Raw genomic sequence first — 27,336 nt, forward strand, 5'->3', positions numbered from 1 at the left:
GATCTTAGTGTTGAAATAAATATTTTTTAATTATAATTTTTCTCTTATACAATTTAATCTTCTTTAAAAGAATTTGATAATTAAAAATTTTTGTAAAATATTTTTTTATTTTTCAATATTATAATAATCTAAAAAATGTAATATGATTGTTTTGATAATAATAGTATTGAAAAATTCCAATTTTTGAAGACATTGTAATTTGAGAGTTATCTGTTCCTCTCAACTCATGAAAACTATTACTGATAAACTATAGGTATCTCTCTGATAAAATTATTAGTAATAAAACTAAATCTTTTTAATGAAACTATATAAAATTTTTCACGTGAGTTGTATTTGTTTAATGCTTATTTCAATATTTAACATTTCGAAAATAATATTCTTAAAACAAGAATATTCATTTTTTTCTATACTCCTTTTTTAGTAGATTCTTCCTTGCTTCGCGACAATGTACACAATCGATGGTCCTTCTCTGTACTTTTCTTTTATCATGCAATCCGTGAATCCGCTGGATTGCATGAACACAAAGAGAGAGAGAGAGAGAGAGAGAGGGGGGGGGGATTCACCCCTTTAACGCGATGCAACTTCGTCGCCATCGAGTTTCGAGTACGTCCGGTCGCAACAACTAGCCGCACTCGGTAGTAACCGAATCGAGTTCACGATCCGGTTGCGCGAATTGACTTTCGTTCGCGCTGTTACCGGCACGCCATACGAGGTTGATAGACCTTTTACGTCAGATGCAGCGAGTGTGCATGTACCCGATCGTATTACAGATCAAACGTAGATAGTAACGTACATAAAAAAAAAAAAATAAAAATAAAGATATCATCGTGCGCTTCTATCGTTAAATCTAGCGATAGTTCAATTGCGCCACATTTTAGATACATCGTACGTTTCACACGGAAGATTAAAGGCACGATATAAATGTTTACACCGCAGGGGCATTGAGAAAGGTTTTCAGATAATAAAACATTGTTTTACGTGTAAGACCGAACATTAATGTTCAATATTTAATCCAGCAATAAATTGTTATTCTTTCATAGTCTGTAAATAAGACCCCTAGGGACAATATACACGCACCGTAAATCAGTATATTATTAAAGGGTTTATTATACAAACTAGATCGCTTATAGAAGCTTAGGATAATGCACAGTTTCCCATAACATAACTTTAAACATAAAGGTATCATAACGGCAGCGTATCAAGAGAAGATTACGGACTTGCATAAATGTATTAGATTACTAACTTGCCTTTATACGTAGCGGGATCAACAAGGATTTGCCAACTATTCGTCTGTTTGGCGTTTCCAATGAAATACTTATTCCGTAATCTCGTTCGTTAATTTTTGCGAAAACAAAAATTTAATATTTTTCTTCACAATCTTAAGTGAGTGCTTAAACATGATAAAATTTATCTCGATATTAAATTAAAAAGTACATTGAAAAAAAAATAAGTCTTTTTATGTTTAAGTAAATATATTTATTTTAACGTAATTGTCTTGATTTAAATAAATATATTAACTAGTGGAAAATTATTTATTTTTAAACTTGGGAAATATTTATTTAAATCAAGGATAATGTGTCGTTAAAATATATTTGCTTGAAAGTAAAAAAAAAAATTGTTTTCAGTGTATATTTTATAAATGAATCAGAAATAACTTGCACCTGCTAGAATTTCTCTGCGATCATCTCGTCCATCAATGATCGTTTCATCTCGCCTGTCTTGCTCTCTCTGTCTACATTCCTCTCGATTGAGAATCTCGATAATCCGCGAGAATGATTCAGATGCAATTTAACAGATGCGCGCGAGATATTCCTCACTGACGTAATTGGATACAGCATCATCGGTCGATGAGCCTCCCGATCGTTAGTCGTTGACTTCAGGTACGTTGCTAGTAGTTAAGGTCATTGTCGCGCGATCTTTCTCGCGTACCGTTACCGTCGATAGTCGCCGGGAAGACACCTTTGATGCAGCGGTACAACGTCTTATGCATGTCCATATAGCTGATAAGTTGAGCGCGTCACGTGTTATTACGCGTATTGGTTTATCGACTTGCAGCTTTCTGATGTCATCGTGTCGCTAGAATTCTCTCATTTAATTCCATGGATATTTTAATTCTTGAACATTTAAAAGAAGAAAAAGAAGAAAAGAAACAATTGCTGTCAAAGGAGAAGTTTCACATTATATTAAAAGAAAAAAGTATTTGATTGCGTTTTTCTTCTTTATTTTCCTTAAATTCCGAGTTTGCTTTTCGCTATAATTAAACACAGATTAACGATTTGCTGGTCTACCGATATTTTACTGCCGTTAAATTTCTAATGAATCTAAAAGTGTCAGTTCTGTTTCATTTTATAAATGTGAAATGAGGATATAGAATATTACGGTCTAATGTCTCTTTAACGATGTCTCTGGACCAATAATCTCTATAATTGACTTTTGTACGAGAGTTCAAAAATGGAAATCACCCGAATTAAATCAAGTTCTCTATTGTCATATATTGACGGTATACGGAAATACGGACACGAACATGTCTCGATGTCGTTGCCTGCCCTGCTTATCAATATTTCATCCTGTCTGATATCGCTCGAAGTTATAATCCGTCCGGCATACAGGTTGACATTCCATTAGTATTTCTACTTGAATAATTTATCAGGCGGTTGGAAAAATAGAAAGAATAATTTATCGAAGCGGGTAGCCGCGCGCATGATTCACCGGGAAGAAAAAACACAAGCGTTGCTTTTCCATTCCCTCTAGTTATTTTCTACGTTCTCCAAATTTTCTCGTTGAGAGATGCACGTCTACATTTAAATATTGATCCTGTTCTATAAACATTTCTTTGCGCGCGCAGTAAAAATATTTTCGTTCCCCAAAATTGACGCGAGCTCGATAAATTCCTCATCTTCCGATACCCTTATACTCCGCCTAAAAAAGAGTGGCGAATAAATATTTGCCACGGCGTCCTTTGCGTAACTTGGGAGAAGATTTGATGTCGATCGTTCTTTGCGGGACACACGGGAAACTCGCAATGTTAGCACAATCGGACGAAAGTAGATCGCGAAGGCAAATTTACTTGCTCGAAAGCTTGAACTTTGGCATAAACTCCCAGAGTGGCAAATCGATTCTCTTGTTTAAACTTGCTGCACTTTATACACCATTTTAATCTTTAATCTAACATAAAATGATAATGCACCAAATTTCTATTATTTGTTTTATATTTTTACACGATAATGATCTGTAATATATTTTTATCATATTGATTGCAATATTAAAGAAAGCATGATATGTTTAAAAAATAAAATGTGACATGCAAGAATTACGTTTTTATGAAATGAAATTATGATACCGTTTTTGTAATGCCTTTTTTCTCAGACTTTCCGATTTCATGTTATTTATGTAAAATAATTAAAAATGTAGTAATATAGTCACAAAACTAGTTGTTCGGACACAGAATTCGGAAGTATGTTTCATGCTACAAATATTATAATTTTTTTTAAGGGAAAACTGGAAGTGTGAAAACCTTTGCCAGTAATGCGTTTTTATCAAAGGTATTTTTTTGATTTGTATAAAGCGTAAAAGAATGTAGCACAATATCTTGTTCAAATAGTTTCGTGACTACATATAAGACTATTTTGTCTATTTAATATTATATTTTACATACATTTTTAAACTAAAGTAAGATAGAGATAAAGTAAAATCAGCTTTTTTTGCAATTTTATTTACATACATTTTTTATATAATTTTGTTAACAACAGGTCAGTAAATTTTCAGTTCGAACACAAATATGTTTTTAATCAACACAAATATTTTTTTGAAATACATCACTGAGGTAACTTTGAATTGAGTTTTCCCTAAAAAATTAAAATTAAAATTAATTTGTAAAATAAAATAAACTTTTGATTATCCTCTTGTCCGGATAATTAATTTCGAGATTATACGTTACTATGTCATCACTTGTTCAAGAAGCTTCTAAAAAGTTACATAAATACGTAGTTAATGAAATTACTCGTATTAAAAAAATCTGTATTTAATAATTATGGCACGTTCGCAAAAATACAAAATTATATCTTTACGCACAGGTTGTCATATTAAGATAGTTGATCTGGTCGCGCGCTTTCAATCGCTCAACTTTTTTTTCTGATGAAGAACCGTTCGGCAAATGTATGATAGAAGCATAAATTTTCTATACGCCGTGATACGTGTATAGCGAGTAGTCACGATATTTCTCTGAAGCAAAATCCGCTCGCTCGCGCGAGCTTCGTCGCACTGGCTTTTGCGAGCGACGTCATTCGGTGGGAGCTGCGTTTCGTATATAGTTGCAACTTTTCCAGCTGTCTGCGCTGCTCCTTGTATCATTTTACCTATTCGTCGCATATACAAAATGTTGCGGGGAAATATGCTTCAGGCTTTTGCGCACATTCGTATATGAAGAACTCGAAAAAAAGTTCCGACTCGATAGAGTAAACCCACGTATCTGTGACGCTGAATAACTTGCGCTTTTGAATTTCTAGTAAAGGTGAGGTTCAACTTCGAAAAATTGTTTATTTAAATTTCAATCATTTATTTTGCAATGATAATACGTGACACAGATGCTTCAACTTTTCTTTCTACACGTGTTCAGTTCACCCAGAGACAGATTTCTTTGAGTAAAAAAATATTTGTTCATTGCCATACGGTTAAAGAAAAATTCTTTTAATTTGAAGAAATTTTTGGTTGTTCTTTTTATTAGAATTAAAGAAATAGTTTAGTTGTGCAACGAAATTTTTTTTTTTTTGTATGAAAAAATATGCAAACGCAAAAGTCGGTGAATTCAAAGAACAAGGATCATAAAAATAAGCACGCATACTTTTGACCTTATACTGAAGCTTCTATTTCTAGTAGTGGCCGCGTTTCTGCACTTGAACGAACGAGAACCGATCTTACATTTATCACCTGTTCGCTCTACCCTATCGAATGAATAAAAATACGATTATCCAATGGGAGGGTAACCATATTTATCACCTGCCCTCGTCTCTACATCGAGCGTGTAGGAAGATATCGATATATTTAAAAGTCTCCGCGGTCGAAACGAGTATCGGTCAAGTCTGTCATGGCGAAGTCATGCCGTCTCTTCAGCTCGGCCGTCACCGTTCTTTCGGTTCTTCAAGCTTTTCGGTGTGTCACGACGACCGAAATATCTTCACTTTAGTGAATCCACACACGTGTGTCCGGGTCGCATACCGTGAATCTATGCGCTCCGTTCGCCTCAAAGTAACTTCAGACCCGGCGCACACGATGATGTATCTCACGTGGGAAGACCGATGCCTCGTCACCGTGGCGAATGTTTGAAATCGGAGCATACAGAGCCGGTCTCTTTTGCTCTTCTCGTTAATTCGCGCTGCGGCACGCTGTTGGATACTTCTGCGAGCCGGTGATCCCCGTGCACATTAATTTGACACGGTTGCAAGGCAACAGACGTTACATATTGCTTCTAAACGGTCCACGATGTCGTTAACGACAGGACAGGTTTCAATTTCAAAAGTATAATGGCGATAAATGACGAGAATTTATTTTTATCTACCATTGTAACACGTTACTACCTTTCTTTGCTCTTTCACTAATTTATTTGCTCAAACTTTGGAATGTCTGTTAAATCTTCCGACTAAAATATTATTTGGTTTTTGCGAATTTATCACGAAATTATTTGAAATTATTGAGAGCAGTACTAAATTACGGATGTTATTCGTAGTAATTTGCATGCATATCTTTGGTCAACAGTTCTCGATGTTATGACTTACGCTCGCGGCGAAGGCACGAAAACAATGCGTCGAGTGCAAGTAATCGAAATGATACGTCACGCGCGGGATTCTCGTGAGAGATTAATAGAGTATCCGTCGGCTGCGAAGGGGCGACAAATTTCCCACCACGTGGAAGTAATCTCGCGTCCTGGAGCTCCAAGCGATCCAATAAATTCCTAGCCTACTACCTCGTCTCAACCGGAACATCGCATTCGGCGAATTCGTACCTCGGAATTGCAAATGAACGATGACTAGAGTGGCGTGCGCGTATGCAAACCCTCCGTTTTCTCAACGCAAATGCGGCTTTCATCCTGCCTGCTTCGTTAGGCGAATGTCCCGCATGGCTACCGGCGAGGCAAGAAAAGGTAATTTGCGACCTCGCGTTTCTTTCGCTATTAAATAGTCTCGTGTTGCTAACGAGAGCAGAGATACGTTCGGACATCGGCTACGGATAAGCTTTGCATTATTTGTCTTTTCGCTGGAATGAGAAAAAGAAACCACTCTGGTGGTCTTATCCTCGAGAAGGATTTAAAATTGTTGAGGTTTTAGAATTAAGAACATTAAGAAGTATTAGGTGTTTTATAGCGTAGTAACAAGTTTGCGTTCCCGTAGTTGTGTGAAAGCTGTGGTAGTCTTAAAGCCGATTCTGCTAGTATGTTGCTCAGTCAGAGGTCTTTCTAATTACGGAGGGTTAATCTTTTGCGGGCGCATTATGTCCGGATGTAGGTCACGTTAACCGAGGGATTTGGAAATAATATATGTTTCCTGTTCTTCAACAAGAAATCTGATACTAGAGCAGCATTTTACGAGCCTTCTAAACTTCATAAATTTCGTTTTAACAAAAATAATTTTTTTAAATATTGCAATTTTATTTTAGTAAATCTTAGACTGGGGACAAAATATTAACTTGAGTGAATTTTTCAATCGAGTTGAAAAATTTAGTCAAAGTAACAACTTTTTTTTCTCACACCGAGAGAAAAAATTATTAAATTTTAATATTTATTTAAATAGTTGCAATAAAATATTTACATAATATAAATAAATATTTATTTACTACAAAAATCAATTTAATTTAACTATCAGTATTTTATTGAGTAAATATTTATGTATCATAAATAAATATTTCATTGCAACTGTTCAAATAAATATTTATTAAAATTCAATCATTTTTCTGTCTCAATGCAGTGTATTGAAAGAAAAAAGAAAGATATATTTTTTTTTCATATTTATAGTCGTTAGATATATCCTGAAGAAATTTATTTATTGAACGATACATCTCTTCGTATCGTGTATTTATCGTGAAAAGCCACTGGCAATGATTGGAAATCGTCGTTAGAATTGCACAAGAGTCGATTTTAAATTTGTTATGTAAGATGGAAAGGAAGGAGCGCGTATCGGACAAGTTGAAATCGCGCTTTTGCTTGAATCGCGTGTGGATTTCGTCGGGCACGCTATTTCGAGGCGGAAGTACGCATATTTTTTCGCACGCTTTCTCGTTGCTACATTTATTTCGGTATTTACGCAGCCCGAAATAACCGCACCGAAATAAAGTCACTCACCCTCGTTAACGAACCGCGCCTTTGGGAACCAGTTCTTTAAAACCGGTATTACGCAACGCCCGGCCGAGCGTGTATGATCGCCGAAAATCTGTCTGCGCCTCTTTTATCTTCGTTAAGGAAATTTCTGTAGCATAGCGGCATAGATACTGTTTTATTAATCTTTTTTTTTTTAATTCGCAAGCGTTAATTAAAACAGAAAAATTACTGGTGCGACTGCAGTAGTTCCTGAAGCTTCTGAGTAATATCAACTTCGTACAGTACATCGATTTCCGTCATCTCCTGTTGGAACATTTCACAACGTATCGAATATTTTTTTGCTTCCTTCATAATGCGCACGGAACTTCTGCATCACGCTCGTAATCCGGATGAAACGGCTTTTAACGTCGAGATCGGCTTTAAAAATCGATTGTGATCCGGGCAGTATAGATTTCAGGATGCTATCCATGCAGATAGTGAAATGCGAGCCAGATGTCCGTTTGTAATCAATAAAGGCGGCGCAAACTGCGATATGGCGCCGAGAATTTTAATCGTATGGGAAACGAGTATGCTTCCGCATGCGAATTACTCCTTCGTCCGTCGTATATTTACGCGAATGCAAATCCTATTTTCCCGCACGTTCTACATTCTATCGCCTTCTTTTGATTTCGTCCCTGGCGTTAGAATCAGATGCACGCCCGCAGCAACCTGATGCATCTTTTCAAATTCACGACTTGATTAGCATATGTAAAGCTCAATTCCCAGAATAGGACTGCGCATAGAGATAGGATCTTTCCACCTTGAAATCGCTTAATATTATATATGCCAGTTGTCTCTCGTACAAAACCACTAGCAAAACCACTAACATCCTAAAAGCATCGAGGCCGAAAGCAAGTTTGTTTACGTTATCAGCGGCAACGCATTATCTTTTCTTAGTTTCTTTTTGTAATTTCTTTTTCTCTGATAACTTTTACACGCGATTAAGTCAATACACGTGAACCAGCTTGCACGTGTAATTGGATGCTTTTGCGCTTAATGAGCTAAGAGATAAACTGCTTTGAGTATTATTATCGCATAAAGTGTTAACGAGATAGTGTATTGTGATAACAAGAGGTAGCATTATTCTTTTCGTCTTTTTGGTTTTACAACATAATTCCATACGGTTGTAAACTTAGAAACACTTGTAAGATCAACATTTCCTTTTGTCTATTATGTATCACCGAATAAGAATATTCAGTTGGTAATACAACATATTTGATAGATAATTTGTTCAATGGACAATTCGTTGGCGTGAAACCCTTTACAATTGAGATGTGCGAATCATTCGAATACGAATTGAATCGAATCAGGTAAGGTTTGATTCGATTTGAATTTGAATCATAGGAAATCCAATCTGAACTATGTATTTAAAAATTTCGAATCTGAGAGGTAAATTTCGAATACTTAAATTGCAAGTAATGACGATCTTATTGATTATGTAATATAGAGTCAATACGTACATTAAATCGAATTAAAGTTGAATCATCGAAACGTAACTTTCAATTAATAAGACGATTATCGCTATATTAAGAGAATTATTGCTATTATACAATCAATATTATTTTTCTTACAATAGAAGCTTTTTATATTATCCACATATTAAAAGTTAATCTAGCAAAAGTTATGTTTCAACGATTCAGTTCCATTTTATTTGATTTGATTTGGATAAAATTTTGTTGATTTGGTTCGATTAGAATTCGAACAAGGAAATAAAATTTGATTGGAGTCGATATTAAAAAAAAAAAAAATCTTGCGCATTTTTGTAACATGTAATTTTTGTTATTTTTGATATTTCGGGTTAGAGTTTAAGAGAGAAATCCATTTTTAAGGACAATTCGCAGTCGCGCCACATCGCCCGAGTGCCGTGTAATGTCTTTTCGTTCAGAAATCCGCACCTGACGATAGGTATTTCCGTTAACGTAAACGAGAAATTGCGTCCACTCGCTTTATCGTACGTTCACTTGGCCGCTGCGATATTTCCGTCATTTTGTCGACAAGCATTGCCATTTCCACGGAAATCATTGGTTAAACTCCATATCAACGGATTCCGTCATTGCCGCGAATAATTGAATCGATTTCGCGATATGTGTTCGTCAAGCGCGCAATATTATTCCTGCGTCGTCGTTACGTAGCGTCTTCCTGCACGCCTCGAAAAGCCTCGCGCAATTTTCCACAAGACGGTCTATAACTTAAAGTTAACTTAAACTTAATAACCTAAAGTTTAACACGAAACTCGCGAATTTGCGAAACGTTACGCCATTGAATGTGTTGTTCTATCGCGGTTTGGAGTTTGATAAGGTTTTCATAAGCGAAAAGTTGCCGCGCTCACCGTTATTCATGCCATTATAAAGACATGTCATTATTAACGGCGAGAGATGACGTGCTACGCAACAAATGAATTAACGAAAGATTACTTGATAAGATCGTACGGATAATAATAGAAACGGAAACAATAACTGAATTACATTGTAATAGACGAACGAGTTTCATTAAAGAGTTCTCGCTCCATTACTGTTTCCATTTTCATTAGTAAGGAAAAATATTATAGGGCGAACAGAATCATCTACGCGAAACGCAGTGAAACAGTGAATTGCAGTTACGAAGTAGTTTCAAGAAAAGGACCCAATTTGCTAAAAGTGTTTATTCATTTCGTCTCGATTTCGTTGTCTATCGAAAAGAATAATATCGATCTAAATCTCTTTGATATCCGAAACTTACAGTTATAATCAAACTAGATACGGATCTTTGTACTATAAGTTGTAGATTTCAAGATTAATTATTGGTGATAGATAGCATTTTAACCTTTTACCGAAGAGTTTTATCCGGGTATTCATTTCATTTGTGAAACGATTTTTTTATATTCCAGTGAACCTAGCACTTTTATTTTATATAAATATGTAATTTTTTATAAAATTATGTAATTAAAATATGATAAAGTGAACGAAATATTTAGAAATGCAAAAAAATATAAATTTTAATATCTTTTATTGAATTTCTATACAAAATACGTACCTACCTTCAGTAGAAACAGGCATATAAAAAAATAAATTTCTCGAGCTACAGTCATCCCAAGAAGGTGTTGGCAAAAAATTAAATTAGATAAAAATGACTTGTGAAATTTTGAGATGTTAAAGCCAATAAAGACCATTAAACCACATAAAAAAATCGTTTTAAACATGAAATGGGTATCTAGATACGCCTTCGATAAAGTAAGGATTAATTATTCGTCATCTTTTTAAGAATTTTTCCGATACCTTTTCGACTTACTTCTCCTTCTTTCCTATCTTTTCAACAATTTGAAACCCGCAAAGCACTTTATCATTGTGCACGGTGCGTCGTATTCCGTTGATGTGCACGATCAGAAGTTGTGATTCGACAAGGATTTGCGACGAGAAATCGTGTTAGCTTCGATATCGGATCCTGCATCTCCCGAAAATTGCGCGAAGGCTCGCCTTTCTTTCTCCTCTTTCACCCTCCATCGGTTCCTTTATCGTCTCCGCGGACAGACGTGCGCGCGTTACATCATACAAGTTTGCTCCGCTTTCAGGAGTATTGCATCGCGCCGTCTCGGATGGACGCAGCCGCATAACAACGGTGTTTATATCCGCGTCGCGGAAGTTTTCGCTTCTCTTTCGAAGCGCTGCCAGCCGCGAATAATATCCATCTACATATTTATATGTCGCGTGAAGCGGCAACCACCGCGGCAACAGAATGCATCGAAAATTTCGAGAGTCGCATTCTCTCGCGGCGAAGTTGTAAGGTAGCGGCGCCGCAGGTGCCTTTAATCCGATTGTATTAAATTTATATTTTTCCGTCTCTTTATTTCCGCTGCATATCTTTTCTTACCAACGCTTTCTAATACAGTGTTGTGTCGCGGACTGAATGTCCTGTATCAAAATTACATTTTGAATCAGCGGATTTTGTTGAAACGAGTTAGGTACAAAAGTGAAGATTTGATTTTTGGAACCAATTACAATATTGTAGTAATACGTATGATTCGTGTTTACATCATGCATTTATATTGGTTTGTTTTAATGTTTTTTTAAGAAAAGAAACATTATTAGATAAAAATTTAAGGATGTATAAAACACTTCTCAAAGAGTTTAATAAATTATTAGAAATTTGTGAATTGTTTTACAATTTGTTTTACAATTTGTGAATTGCATTTGAAAGTAGTAGAAAAAATTTCGCGGCGATTTTCTATCCGGATAAAAAGTTATTTCGATAAGAAGTAGACATATGTTCTGATGAAAGTATAATTAATAATGAAATAATGAAATAAATCTAAATTTCTAATTTAAATACTTTAAATATTTAAAATAATTTATGTAAAGTTTCATTGCGATGCAGAGATCAGTTTTGTTAAATAAATAAACTTTATTTATTTATATACCAAATAATTAAATACAATAAAACTTTGTATAAATTATCTTGAATACTTAAGGTACTTAAACAAAACAAAAAATTGAGATTTTTCTTTGTTACATAAAGGCAATAAGCATTTAGCAAATGTATTGAAAAAAGTCACAGCATCCAAAATCTCTTCACACAAGATTCTCAAAAAAATGCGGAGCGATGGAATTCCTCTTGCATTCTGAATAAGTAGAACGGAAACTAAATTTTTCGGCGGAAGTATTTTCGGCGATAACCGGCCCGGACTTTCAGTTTTTTTTCGCTCGTGAATAGCTTGTAGTGGGACGCCGGTATGCAGATTATTACGAGACGAAGCTCTGAACTCCGTCATCGTCATATCTCGTTATCGGCTGTTTACTTCTCCTCGACCGTGGCGAGGCGAGGTGAGGGGAGCGGGGCACGTGCACACACGTCGCGTATACACACGGTGCGAAAATTTACGGCATCGAGTTAAACGGAATTAAGGCCGCCGCGAGAAGTTGCGGCGAAATTAGAACGGCGAGGCCGCCGCGCTGCGCCGCGCGGGCGTTCGGCACTTAATGATGCTCAGCTTTTCCCGTATTCGATTTTCCGTTGCCGCGCTTGCAATAAGACGCGCCGTTGCGCAACCGAGATTTCCTTTGCTTGCTTAAAGCCGGATACGGATGACTGGTACTTCAAGAATAACGAGAGGCATAGCTAAGGATCTCCTTCCGCCCAACAAAACGCGAGCGCAGCTTCGAACAAGCGTAATTCAAATATGTTGTGAGAACTTCTATTTTTTATATTATTCTTCTGATACCTTGTGTGTTATTATATTCAATGGGATTTAATACGCAAAGCAATTCTTACGGCGCGACGGAGAAAAGAACATAATAGAATTGTTGATTTTGTGACATTTAATGCCATTGAATATTTAGATAGCTCATTTCCTTTATTACTTTTAAAAATTTTATTACGTATTTATAGTTTTTCTTGAAAAATTTCTTAAAGTTCTGTAATCCACATTAAAAAGAATTTTTATGTTTTGTCGACTTTAAATTTTTGTTAAAAACGGCGATGGCTTTTTTGGTTGTGTCAAAAATTACATCTCTATTATATTGAATTGCGATGCCATCTGTTTTTATAAAATCCCATGTTATGAGACAATCTCATTCCGATGATGATAGTATTATATTCGTGACGATCATAAATTGCAATAAACGGAGAAATTGTTAGAATTCCTCGCGTTTACGTGCGTAAACGATTTATTGCACCAGAGCTTTGTAATGTATGATTTTATAATATACGATTTTTAAACGTGAGAAGATTAGATAAGCGTTAAATCTGATAAAATGCGTCCGTCCATGTCAGGGATCGTTATCACAACTCATCCATATTTCAACGTTCGTAATCTAATTATTGCGTCATAACAGTTCTAATAATTATCCGACTTATCAATTCGCTGCACTTCGCAAATGCAATAATTTAGTTAATGATAATTATAATTATGTAATAATGCTTCGAGACGCCTTCATTTTTTAATTCCGTTCTATTATATACTTTTTCTTTTATTTCTTCTACCTTGTTACAACTATCGTTACAATATTAAATTCATGCTTCATTTTTTCTTTAGTAAAAAGAAGAAATATTTACCTTTTACAAGAAATTTATTAAAAACATTTTGATAAACCAATTTATTATGAAAGTACTTCTCCTTTTTCAGAAAATTAATTTCAGAATTAATAAAATCAATATTGTCTTAATTTTTTGCAGATTGGTCGTTGCAGATTGCAGATCGTTCATCTCGAGTCGAAATTTTATTTCTACTTTCAACTTTAATTAGATCTCTTGAGCTTCTACCTTGGGCCTCAAAATGATAGTTATTGGGAGAAATTTCACACTTTGAGATTAAAAAGTTTTTTTTCGACTTACTAAAACTTTTTAAAACTCTTCACAAAGATTCCATTATAATGACTAAGTTAAAAGAGTATTTAAATTGTCAGAATAGACGTAAAAAACAGGTCTAATTGAGGCACAAGGTAGAAGTAAGATTTCGACTCGGAATTACTTTCACATTGATATCATTAATTTTTTTATAAGCACGGAATATATATAACGGCAAAATTGTTAACAATAAAACTTTAGACTCTAATAAATTAAATTAAATAAAAAATATCAAAATTGTTTTAGTAGCCACTCGCCGAATTTTTATGCAATTTTAATTTAATTATAGCAAAAAGTTGCTAAGTTGGTATATAGAGGAAAAGTATTTAAATAGAGAACATTATACTTTCTTAGTTGTTGAGTGAAGAAAATCAGCTTGCAGCATGAAAATAGAAGGTGGATCGCGTGTGCGGGGTTAAAAGTGCGCAGTAGAAAGGATCGTACAAGCACGCGGCGCGAGTTCACGCGAGACGTGTCTAAAATATTTCCGAGCAGTCTCAAGAGGGCTGGTAACGTTGTTCGACGACAGACGGATTCTGTCTTGTACATCGAAGCCGGCTGGTATTTAAGAAAAAGAGAAATTAAGCTGGCCCGACAACGCGTGCGCGCGCGCGAGTGTCTGTTGGCGACGCGCATTGTTCTGCTCTAATAATTGCGTTCAGAATCAATTTGCCGTGACGAAATAGTCTCGGACAGCTGAACGTGATTTAGAATCGCCCAAATAGTTCGTTTAGCGAATTCTGTATAAGCATGGCGAAGCCTTCTCCGATGTTTTCAGGAGTATAGAGCTACCTTTTTATCCAATTCAAAATTAAATATGTTATATATTATTGTTTTTTAATTTAATAATTGGAATTAATTTATCGCGAAGGAGATCTAGAAACATGAATTAAATAATTTGTCAAGCTATCATTTCCGTAAACGGAGTATAGACAAATTTTGGGAGATATCAATTTTGTCAACAATAGATAATTTCTTTCTGTAATAAGTTTACGTAAAAAAGCAAGATTATATATTCCGCCTTTTCTATTTTAGTGTTGATCTTGAGGCTCGCTATTAAATTGCTATTAAACTCGAATATCCGGATCAAAAGTTTAATTTTTTCAAAAGAACAAAAACCGTGCCGGAAACAAGAAGTTTAAAAGTGAATTAGAAATCGTGATGCGCGGCACACGCGACAGGAACGCAAAATGGTGGCGGATTAAAAGCGCTGCGAAATTGCGGAAACTTTCCGTGTTATGTCCTGGTGAGATCGCGGTGCTTTTTTTGGGAGGGGGGGAAGATAAGTTCGTACTTCGCGCGTTTCTCTATCCCTGCCGGTCCCCGAAATGTGAGAAGACACCAGCTGCTCAGCTGCGAAATTAACGCGAAATACACGAAAAGTTTCGTCCTGCTGCCTGCCGAGGGATGCCGACGTGGCGGGAGGTCCGTACGTAATTCATAGCCGACAAGATAATTGGGGCACGGCGATTGCACACGTACACACACACACACACACACACACACACGCAACACCCAAGCACACACGCGCGCACTCGAGAGAATTCGCGTTGGAACTCGACGCACGTAACGTCTAACCGGTTCGCCTATGCATTTTCCAAGAAATCGCATGTTACATGTTACTATTTATCCGCGCGATTCATTAACTCGCGCTGCGCTCGTTATGCTTTATTACTTGTTAATTTTCCTTTGAGAAATATATGCTGTTGCATTCTGTAAACGCGAATATTTCGCTTTGTACACAGATTAGTAGTATAATCTAAATAATTTAAATATTAAAGAAATTTTACTTTTTTATCGCGTAATACCTGTTACAGTCATCACATGCATCATGTATGTAACTGCACATTTCTAGCATTGGTCTTGAAAGAATATGAATAATTTAATAACATTTAATTATTCAATTAAACAAGATTTATTAGAAACATTATTTCAAGAAATAAAGCATTCTTATCATATTTCGCTCAGTACGTTGAGAATAATCGTTAAAACTTCAGAGAAGTTATTCAGAAAATGCCTCTTTTATGTCTACATTTAGTTTTGTATAAAATGCAGAAATTAATGAGGCAATAATTACATCAAAAACTTCAGAATTCTCTGAGCAAGATTCAGAATTCGTAATTGTATCGAAATTCTGAAGTACTACTTCACTGAGAGAAATAATTACGAAACGTTCGGTTAAATAGTGATCAAATGAATTTTGTAATTACTAGTACCAAAAAGTTAGTTATATTAAACGAAACATTTAGTTATAAGTTGTACGAAAACAATTGTTTGATCGAAACAGCTGCAATATTTAGTCATTATAACTATAAAATTCATTTGATCACTCTTTAAATAAACGTTTAATTCATCTCTAGAAAAATATTTCTCTCAGCGCTAGTGATACGATTAGAAAAATGTGCAATTTCACGATTGATTATTGTAATAGAAAATGCAATTCGCAAACGCGCGAATCAGGTACAGCCACGTGCGAGTGTTAGCCTTTTTCGAGTTCTACCGATCATTGCGAGGTGCGAAACTCTTTAAAGACTTTCTTATCGGAATTTCGATAACGTCCGTGAGTGCGAGCGTAGAAGGGGACGACGGGAGAGAGTGTAAACTTGCTTAAGGTTTCTTAGCAAATTTCATTCTGGAAAGTTCACATTGCTCCTTTGCGCGCGCTCGCGAGTTCGAAGTAAATTAAATGTTAACAATCCTTACAAAGACGATTGGATTTTTTTCACTATATGGTTTTCTCTTTTATATACGAAAGGTTGGAAAACTAGTTTTGTGCCAAAGTAGAAAAAAGTAGCTTTTTTTTGAATTGCTCCCTCACATTAACAACTCCTAAGAACGTCACACATTGAGGAAATTACTCTTTCAGTATTAATGTTGCTTTTAGCCATTTTGTCTATATTGGTCAGCGCCTAGCATAAAATATGTAGAAACGTGCAAACTTTGCCAACCTTAATGTACGATAATGGAAGATAGCGGTCCGCTGAAATAATGGCGTATTTTCGTGAACCACTCGCTATTTCGTAAATCGATTGAACTGTCGTTCAAACGATATTGACGTACACACATAGGGGTGCGCGCGCGTTACGCTATTAGCGTCTACTCTCTTCCCGGTCAATGCTCTAGCCGATCTAGAGCATTGGCTCTAGAGTAAATCGAAGCGAACCACAGGAGTCGGATAGGTCGCTGCTCTACGCCCGGGGAGAAAGTCGATTGGCTACGTGCCAGCCACGTGCTGATAAAGAGATTACAAACGGGAGTAACACCTTTGCGACGAATTTTCTGCGTTCAGAAGTGAATAAGTCGCCGGCGATTTCACATTCTGCGCATTCGCGATAATTTGCGCATTTTGCCTTTAAAATAATTGCTTAAATGGCTTGAGCGGACTTTAGCGTCGTTTAAAACTTTAAATGGAACGTCGGCGTCCTGTTTGCCATTCAGGGTAGTTTTCAAAATGTAGTGTTGGCGCGATGCGACACGATTTTTTTTTTTTTGCATGGCGCCCATGCATAATCGATTTCCTCGTAAGGTGTTTGAGAGGAGATGTGTTTGGTCTCGTCTTGGAATTTTAAATAGTTACTGGTTAATTTTCATGCAAATGTTTTACATGTTTTACGAAAGAGAATAACTATTCTCTCGTATGCAATTATGATATAACGATAAGAAAAAAAATGTTGTTAGATATAAGAATTGTTATCTAAAAATGTTAATAATGGTATAAGAAAAACATAAAGTAATATAGAATTTAAATAAAATGTTATTTATATCTAAAACAGAAAAATTAGAATTTGTTAAAGATTGCGATATTTTTTTTGACAAAACAAATACGTTTAATTCCTTTTAATTTAGGTTAATTCATAATAAATTCAAAATTTTTTTTACTGTTCCAGACTTTCAAAAAATCTAGAAAAATTTAAAATTTTCTCTTACATTACCAAATAATTGCTTAACTCAAATATTGACACTTTTATTTAATAAAAAATGAAATTTGATCAGTAAAATGTGAGAATGGTAAAATTGCTCTTTTGTCAAAAAAGATTTAGATTGTCTGGAAAGGGTTAAATAATTAATTTTCGGGTAGAGAAAGATATTCTTGTTTTTTTGTTTGGTTTTTTTTTAAGAATCTGTACAACCATTCAATTCACAAGATTATTCATCGTCTTTTGATAAATTGAGACTCGCTCTATTGTTACTGATGAGTGAAGTGATAAGTAAACGAAATTTCTCGAATCTTATCTTTCATTGTGACATGCGTAGAATTCAAAGAAAATTGGCCCGGTGTTGCTCGTTTGACGAACGGTCAACTCAATAGGTAAATTCATTTGACAGACGGACATGGGTCCGTGGAAACGATCCCAATTTTATATCGGGGACACATGGCATCTTTTAGAGGTTGCAGTTCCTGGTATTATGTATTTAGAATAATGAGATTGCATCTTAACAAATATAAATACATCAAGTTTGACTTCAGCGATCGTTCACATCAATAGCTATTGCTATGTATATTACTTATTTAACGTACGCGTTTAATGTTATCAATCAAATGATAAGATTTTATATTGAAGCTTTTTCATGTTAAATTTACGATATACAAGAAATGCCATAATTTTTATCGATTTTTATCTACAATAATTTCGCTTGGCGTACATATTTAAAAATTAAGAAGTTAAAATATGAAAAGGGCAATAAACTGCTTTTATTATCGACATTTCTCGGATGTATACTGAGTGTCGAAATGTGAGAACGAATGCACGTGTTCTATCGTGCGAGAAAGCATCTCACCGTTACTCGCTTCCTTAACATCACCGTCACACGGAGCATAATCTCGCGTGATCAGCTCAGCGGTGATTTTTTCCCCAAACGAGCAGCGCGACATCCATTGAGCGCGAAAGCACGTGGTTGGTCGCGCGCCAGTAAGCAGTTATGTTTATAACAACGTATGACAGATCCCCGGCGGGGTATTCTGCCTCGTAACGGCGATACTATGCATGAGCTATAGGACGTTTCGTGACGAACGCGACGGAGGGTCTTGGACGCAGCGCGCGTCGGACATCACGCGGACTCTCCGCTTGGCCGTCCGCCCGAGTGGCCAAGCGGATTCTTACCGGCTTTCGCGTGTCATTCTTTTTCGGCGGCAGCTCAGCCGCATTTCGCAAGTCACGGACGCGACACCACGGCGACGAATAATTAACGAGCAATCGTCGGCGATAAATCATTAGGCTCGCCGACGGCGCTCGAATTGTGCGCTCGTTCGCGAATCCGCATAACGGTGAACGCGCGTGTCGTTCCGGCTAGACGTCTCCTTCTCGCATGTACTACTAAAATCTATTGAAAGTACGTGTTTCCAACTGTTTGCGTCCATAAGCGCGTGCGTCAGGTATGCTGAAACAAACGAGAAATGAAAATATACAACGCGTTAATTAAAAGAGCATCGGGGAAATGTATGTTATGGGTCGACAGAAACTCTATTAGTTTTTAATCTTCCTCTCGGAGATACACATTCTTTTTCCTCAATGCAGCGTGCTAACGATAGCCGCTGCATTTCGCTGAAGATGACATAATTTTCATTCATGCTGCGCGTTTTTGTTTACGCTCAGCGCTCTTGCGGTAATTACTGCCTAGCGATAAGAAGAACAGAAATTCACTAAAGCCCGCGCCGTATTCATTTTGCCGTCTTCAGCGATTCCCACAGGTTTGAACAAGGTACAATGATATTAATCAGACATACGCGCTAATGACTGCCGCAATGCCAATAACGAACACGCGTTCGTAACGGCGTCGAAAAATGTCTTTTTCAAGAATTAAAGGAATTTAACCGGCAATGGGAATTCCATCGACCGACCGCCTGTCCGATGATAAATATTGGTGTTTAACATTCGCGTTTTCGTAACGGGATAATAAAAAGGCTCGTTAATTCTTACGACTTTATTATTTAGCGGCTGAACACTCCGTGAACGCGATACGCCTCGAATGTCTCGGCTTACGCGCAAAAACCAAGTGGCAACCGTCTCTGTCACCTTTGTCATTCAAGGCTAATTTAAGCAACCGGATCATTAACGATGCACTCTCGCAGATCCGTGCACAATTGGATGAGCTTCGTTATGCGTTTTCTTTGTTCACATCTTTCGTATCGTCGTTTCCTCGCACATTGTACTTGAGTCAGTACTATAATAAAAAAGTGGCAAACATCGTAGTTCGAAAAACATAGTTTATGATGAAAGATTAGCATATTTATGAGAATTATTATATCTTTTTTTATCCTTTCATGAATTCTCAATTAATCTCTTTTAATAAAAAACTCTAAAGTGTTAAAAAAAACTCTTCGATAATTTTCACAAGAGAATTTTCATATCTCGTTTCATATCTCCCCTATAAATCAATATTTTCATCCATCAATATAAGTGAAAAATACAAAATATACGGAAAATTGCGTTACTGTGAAACTGCATTAACCGCTTTCGGATTTAAGCAATAAAATATTTAGACCAGAGCGAGCTCTCGCACGAACGAGCAAACTTTTGTTTAAAATTTTTCCCATTATACCGTGCGCAATTGCCACAGTATATAAGGTGTTTCAGATGTTCCCGAGTCAGGATTTATCGAGTTACCAGGATAATCTTGTATTGATAATTTGATTCGCGCGAATGCTCGGAATTTCACTTGTTTCGCGGTTGTGGAAAATGCGAATGAATTATTTAGCCGCGACAAGCGACACGTCACTCCAACATACAAATGCGCCCCGCTTCATGTTTTATTCACTACGCCCGCTGCGCATTACGCGATATGAAGCAACTAGACGCTTAGGGATTGACATTCGCGCGTGGTTACACAAGGCAGATGTTTGGAAGCACAATGGCGAGCCGTGTTTATTTTCCGGAACGGTTTACCGCAGGGCATGAAAAATAGATAAGCCTCGCCTATAATTTTACTAAAAGTCCGACATTTTCGACGTGCGAACCGACCTTTAAAGATACTTTAACATCCTGGTTCCTCAGATACTGATCGGGATAGTTATCGCATTGTCTTTCAGAATTTCGATATATTAAAAACAAAAACTTAACTCGACAATGTAGAAAAATATGCGAATAAATAAGGTACTAAGAGAAGAAACAGTAATGAAACTATATTGTACGTGTACATGATGATGAAACTTATTGAGACCGTAATAAATATAAAGAAGATGCTCGCTTTATTTACAAACGCAATCAATCAAAAGTTAACGGCTACTAATGAGCAAACTAAAAAGAATTGTTTAATATGTTCATTTATTTAGGAGTATATACACTGAGAAAAAAGTTGTTAATTTGACTTTTCAACTTGATTAAATTCCTTCAATTCAAGTATTTATGTGTTTTTAAGTTAAATATAGAATAAATGCTTAAATTAAAGTCAATTTAAATACTTTTTTCTTAGTATATACAATATATCAAGAAATAAAAAAATATCGAACGTTTCGACACACGGAGTCTTCTTCGTCGATGAATAATCGAATTTTAGATTAACATGTTTTAGTAAGGAATGAATCCAAAATAGTATCATGACGATTTAACAATTAATTAGTACGAGATGTATATGAGATTACCCTTTAATATTTATGATATTTAAATCGTCATGATACTAATTTTGATTTATCTCTTACTGTAATATTATAATATACTTAATTTAAAATTTTATTATGTGTTAAATAAGTCTTTTTTTTTATTTACTCGTCAGTGGTCGCCGTTGATCTTCGATTGATCGCGTTTATATTGGGACACTCTCTGTAAATTATATATTTAAATACGTCTGAAGTCCTGACTCGAAAGATTGGTGGAGAATCAGTGGAAAATTTTGCTCCCGTACCCCTTAATTATGCGATTCAGATTGGATCGCAAGAATTTACCTAAGCGACCATACGTCACAGCCCCTAAGGTGTCCCGCTGCACTATTTCCGTCGCTTTGGGTGCCGTGAAAGACGCATGAACGCGTATTAATAGATTGACCGAGCACGACGCGTCCACCGGTGACGTCGCGCGCACACCATCGAAATTTAGCCAAAACCGCCGCGCAAATTTGTCTTTTCCTTACGACGGAAGACGGTAACACGTGTTGCTGCAAAGTGAGCGCCGGGAGGTGAAACCGCGTCGCTCGGGAAATCCGCACTTTCGACTTGCGAGTACGAGAGAGTCGTATTTTCGAGAGAACTTGCCAACCGCATACGGATGGCAAATGATGTCGCTTGGATAAAGCCATTAACGGCGTTTTATCTTTGCGGCTTCATCGAATTAATCGTCTTCGAAGATAAGTTAACTAACGCCGTTGCTCGTTTCTTGTTGCAGAATCACGAATATGGCGGGTACGGAGATGAGCCACGTCGAAAAAGGTAAGCATACGTTTACATATATTGTTCATTCGCGCGAGAAAAGAAAATTGTTCGTTCATGCATTCAAAACTCATAGTAAACAATTGCACGCGCGTTAAATATGTTTTGTTAATTTAGAAGCAGGAAATTAAAAATGATAAAATTAGAATAATCTTCCCGTTTGTTATTTATATCCGAATTTTATATATATATACAAAATTGTGTAATAATTTATATATATTTATATTAATTAAAGATAATGAAATCGCGTTAGAAAAAATATTTTAATTTTGCTTTGACTTCTTTGTCATGGAGCTTTAATGACTTATCATTGCAAGAAGTTTATCATACAGAATATAAATAGAAAATTACGGAAAAGGTGTGTTTTACAGAACACACCTTTCTACACAGAATTATTATGATCGATGACTATTGAGACTTTTATTAACGCGTCATCTCGAGTTCCTCAATAGTTATCAATCGTGCACACTTTTCTGAGATTAACTTTTGCAACATTTTTAATTGGACAATGAATTCCGCGATCAATGGCGCCATTCGATCGTCTCATAGATTATTTTATATCGTATAAACGAGTTAAAATCAATCGCACGTAATTCGCTCGTTCGATCGAACTCAATAAAAACTGTCGATGTAATGGCGGCACAATTTTATACACACAATTTAAACTTTTAAAATATTAATATGTTATGATTTTATTGAAGTTACTTTTATCATTTTTTATTATTAACTAGTTAGATATTATATTACGTTATTTCTTTAAATTATACTTGCTCTTTACCCCCGATGAAAATGTAAATGCGGTCTCTCTTTCAGAAATTTTTTATTTGTACGCTATTATATCAATGACACGCCATTTAGAGAACGCTCGAGCGTGGAATTGGACGATGAACGCCACGACGCTACATCGCGACTGGGAAAATTAATTAAAACGATGCAGCCGGTCGTCATGAAGTTTGACCCTACTGCCGCTGTCCTATAGTCCAAGTCTAATAATAAGAAGTTAAGTCGAGCATTAAGCGTGATTCAATCCAGCAGAGGCAATTCGATAGCGATATCTACTTCACGAACTCGCGATAACTCCTTGGTAAAGTGAATTCGAGTTGGCTGAACCGTTGAGCGGTCACAGATGCAGATATCAGATATTAGATGTTAGATAATCAACGAAATTCGAGAATAGCGAATCGCAGCGAAAGAATGTTTATTTTTTATTCGCGAGACCTACATTCTCGCGAAATCTACGATCTTCATCTTCGCAACTGAGAAATGGGAAAAAATACATCTCTTCTTGTACTTCAATCTTTGAACTCGTGATTTCTTTAGACTTCATTGTTAGGAGCATTATACTAAGAAAGACGTTGGAATACTGAATTGCAGATGCGCTTCCATCCATTTCGCGATATCCTACATGAATAACAAGACCTATCGCAAACACGAGAGCTCGATACAAATAAGCTTCAAATAACAATGATCGTCGCAAGTGGTAATTCAATTTGTATCGATCCTCGCAATTGGATATTCCATGCCATTAGCCGATACGACGGCGTTCTTCGCCATTTCGCTCGTGGAAAAATTACTGCGATTGATTTTTACATTGGATGCAAGTCACGAAGAAGAGATGTATACACCAATATCAACTGTGAAAAATGTATCGCGCCGCGTCCATCACCGGTTGGTTGCTTCGCTATACAACACGTGAGCGTGTCAAATCTCGACTGGAGATTACTTCGTTTTGCTGTTCCCTCGACCGAGAATGCGAAGATACTCATCTTTCTATTCCTGACGTCATAATCTTTTACACTGCATGATGCACGCGTGCAATCCGTTTTCTATGGATCAAAAATATTTTTTGAATTGTGGGGAATTTTCTATAAAATAATACGCTTTCATTTATTTGTGTTGATACATCCTCCATTAAGTGAAGATTATAAAATCGCTGGGAAAATATTTTAATTTTGCTTTATTTAATTCTCTTGGCATGGAGCTTTAATAGTCGAATCAACAATGACCAGTAGCTTATCATTGCACGAAGTTTATTATATAGAATATAGAAGTTTATCGTAATACGAAGATACTTGTGAATCATTTTTATGTGATGCTGATTGTATAAAACGAATTAACTTGCTAATGTTGAAAAGGATTTGACAACGAAGTTTGACAAACGTTTTAGTGGACATATGGAGATAGCGGCAGATGGTATTGATAGAGTTTGCGTATAATCTGCGGAAACTAATTTTCTCTTTTTTCCCCGCTCCGCATGAAAACGAAGCCGAAATAATATTTCTAGTTTCAACGGGTGCAATCGATGCAGTTTTGCGACGACGTCAGCAAGACGTCCGTACCGCAGTCAACGAAGAATGAATTATTATTGGCGAACTAGTTTTTTGCGAACTCGGCGATAATCCACACACAGGCCTCGTTTTCTAGTGGGCTTCGGTAATTGAATTTTCAAATAATTGGAGCGTCTTTTAACGAGGACAAATGATAGAAATTCACGATTATATCGGTCTCGCGCACTTATGCCGTAGGACGAACTTCAATATAAGCGTTCTCTGTACGTTCGCTGGAATAATACGTATCAATTAATGTTTCAGAGAAGACAATAATAAACCGAACCACGTCCTCCTCTTCACAATAATCAACCCAGTATACCCCATCACTGTGGTAAGTCCTTTATCAATTTATTAACGCTAGTACTGTCAAAGCTTTCTTTCTTTCTTTTTCTCTTTCTCTCTTGCGTTCGCAATTTTAAATTGATAACATGTAAAGAAATGCTAGTCACGTAATTCTTTCAACTTGTGTATTTAAAGCGCCTTTTGTAAAATAAAACAAAAAATAATACAATTCATAAATTACTTGTTACTCGAAAAAACGTTTTAACATTTAAAAGATAGCACGATAAAGCTGTTGCATTCATAATGTATGTCGCCAATGCGTAATAGTTATACGTGCAGTGCATTTCTTTTGGCTTTTTTTTTCTACATACATTAACTCGGTGCAGAGTGGCCGGAACGGAAAAGTGGCGCAATTCTGCGACGTGGACTATAACGGGAATTGAAAATATTGAAGCCAAAGCCACAGAGAACAAAAGTTGGCAGCACGTCAGCCTCGTAGATTTCACAGGCCGTCGCACTGCATTTTATTTCTGTTTTGCGCCAATAATAGATGAGCTTTGAGCTCCTCGCCGTTTCTCTCCGCCGCCCGCGCTGGCGGTCGGGTCGATGTCATTCGACATTGTTTGCGCTGCTCCTGTTCGAGCGCTCACATAGCTATCCGGTCACACAAAGATCGTTTTCTTGCGCCTCTACCGCGATCGAACCACTAATTAAAGAGCCGACTGAAGGTTTCTCGCTCGTGCGATAACCGAAAGTGCTAACAATACTGCGCTACTATCCGCGTTGTGTTCGCGTTGCAGTGCGAACACAATGATAGTCTTGCTTTATGTTGCGAAACCCTCTTGATTCTATATCATTATCAAACATCTCGGCTTTTGTTCCTGCTGTTAATGACAAAAAGTACAGTTATTTTACTGCAAAGATAAAAGTAGAAAGAGAAACTAAATAGTATTGCCAATCATTTCTTTATATATTTGCATAACAGCGTTAATTATTACGTCGTACAGACAGCGAGTAGAAAAGCTAATGCTGGAGTTTCAAATTGTGCAAGCTACAAAGTATTTACGCCATTAATATTTATCAGAGGAGACTCTGGCATTGTTTGCGGTTGTATAATGGGCAATTTATCTTTAATATGCGGTAAAAATGGAGCTGGAATTTTGTGACGTGTGTAACGGTTAATTTCGAGCGTGCTGCAACATGACTTCATATTCCATTAACGGCTCATCTTCTCAATTTAATTAAAAGCTCATATAGCTAGAGCTTCCCCGAAGGTTTAAACTCTCAAGCACGCTCTTAGCTCTTTCTCCGTCCTCGTTTTCTTTCCTTCCCTCACTCTTCGTTTTTCAGTAACGTCATTATTCGCTTAACATTTTACAGTTTACCTCTTCTTGACATTTACAAATGAATTGTCATATCTGCTGTCCATTAAAATAAATTAATCGGCGCACTTGCCTTTCCGTCTCGCGTATTATTATTTTTTTTTCCTTTTCTCGTCGGCGTTTCTGTATATTTAATCAGCAAATGCATTGATCGATATTTCATTTTACTCGAAAACATACTGCCGATTCGATTTCCGGCTTTTTCATCCTCTAGGCAAACATTTATCCAGCGAGAACGTTTCGCATATATGTATATTTTACTAGACAGACTCTGCGGGCACTAATTGGAGAATCGTTATTTTGATAAAACATAGTAAATTTAAGAAATTCTTAGTTCGGCGCGCGATCAAAGACTTCTTGGACGTATATATCATCATAACGGTGACAGTTGCAGCTGGAAGTAGCCGATGTAAATCTGGGTTATTCGCTGGGACTGCCAATATTTCCTCGACACATGGTCGGCGTTATAAGCGATTCGGTTTTATGAGGTGCAAGGCAAATTGAACTTAAATATCATGTTTATTGCGGAACTTTCCGGATAGAGCTTCCTATCCAGACTTATACGATCTCCAAGTAATCTATTTATATTTGTCACTGTGACATTTATTAATCCGTTATTGAATTATGTTTCTACCGGTTTATCTAGCGTAAGATTGGAGGCGAGCGTAAGATCTAGGAGAGCCAAAGGTTTTTTTTTTAATTTTTGTTTTTAATCTTCGGTATTTGTTTAGCTTGAAAAAATAATACGAATTAAAACGTGAAGCGATACAAAATTAATCAAGCATAGACGAGAGGTATTTTATTGTCATTATTATTTATTAAATCAGTATCCCGTAAGCGTAAGTGTTTGTAAATTATGTGTAACCAGAGCTTTCTTCAGTGTGGCCAGATTACACCTGTTGGTGTAATCTGGCTCCATCCAGATATCGTCTGAGACCGTAAGACGAAACTCAAGTGTCTCTCGTGCCGTGCTCCCTCGCAACATGCATCAATCATAGAGATGTGATGTTAATTCGGGTTATATTGCGATACAATATTGCGAGAGTGTCGCTAACGCCATAGGGTTGCCAATATTTTGCGCCCGAAGCGGCGACGATGGCATCGGGCGCGCGAGATGGTACACCTTCTGTCTACTTTATCGCGATGCACGTGTGTCATGAGCAGATAAACGTCAAATGCGGCTAACGATGTGTTCCGTGAATCGTATCGTAATGAACGCAACGAGTATGCGAGGCGCGATTCTGAATAACAGATATTTTATTTTCAGACTGTCGTAGTAAAATGGAATTAATTTTTCTGTCATTTTATTTTTTTAATAAC

General features: G+C 36.5%; 1 protein-coding gene across 2 annotated transcripts in view; it reads left to right on the forward strand.

Annotated features, from left to right (window-relative positions):
• Positions 1-27,336, forward strand: part of LOC105197737 (heterogeneous nuclear ribonucleoprotein L) — a 163,764-nt gene that overhangs the window by 4,672 nt on the left and 131,756 nt on the right. For both annotated transcript variants that reach the window (XM_026131732.2, XM_011164248.3), the window contains exons 2-3: positions 21,979-22,022; positions 24,614-24,683. In XM_026131732.2, the coding sequence (XP_025987517.1) occupies positions 21,979-22,022; positions 24,614-24,683 (114 nt within the window). The remainder of the gene's footprint in view (positions 1-21,978; positions 22,023-24,613; positions 24,684-27,336) is intronic.

Source organism: Solenopsis invicta, chromosome 10 (genome assembly GCF_016802725.1).
Source record: "Solenopsis invicta isolate M01_SB chromosome 10, UNIL_Sinv_3.0, whole genome shotgun sequence".
Taxonomy (NCBI): domain Eukaryota; kingdom Metazoa; phylum Arthropoda; class Insecta; order Hymenoptera; family Formicidae; genus Solenopsis; species Solenopsis invicta.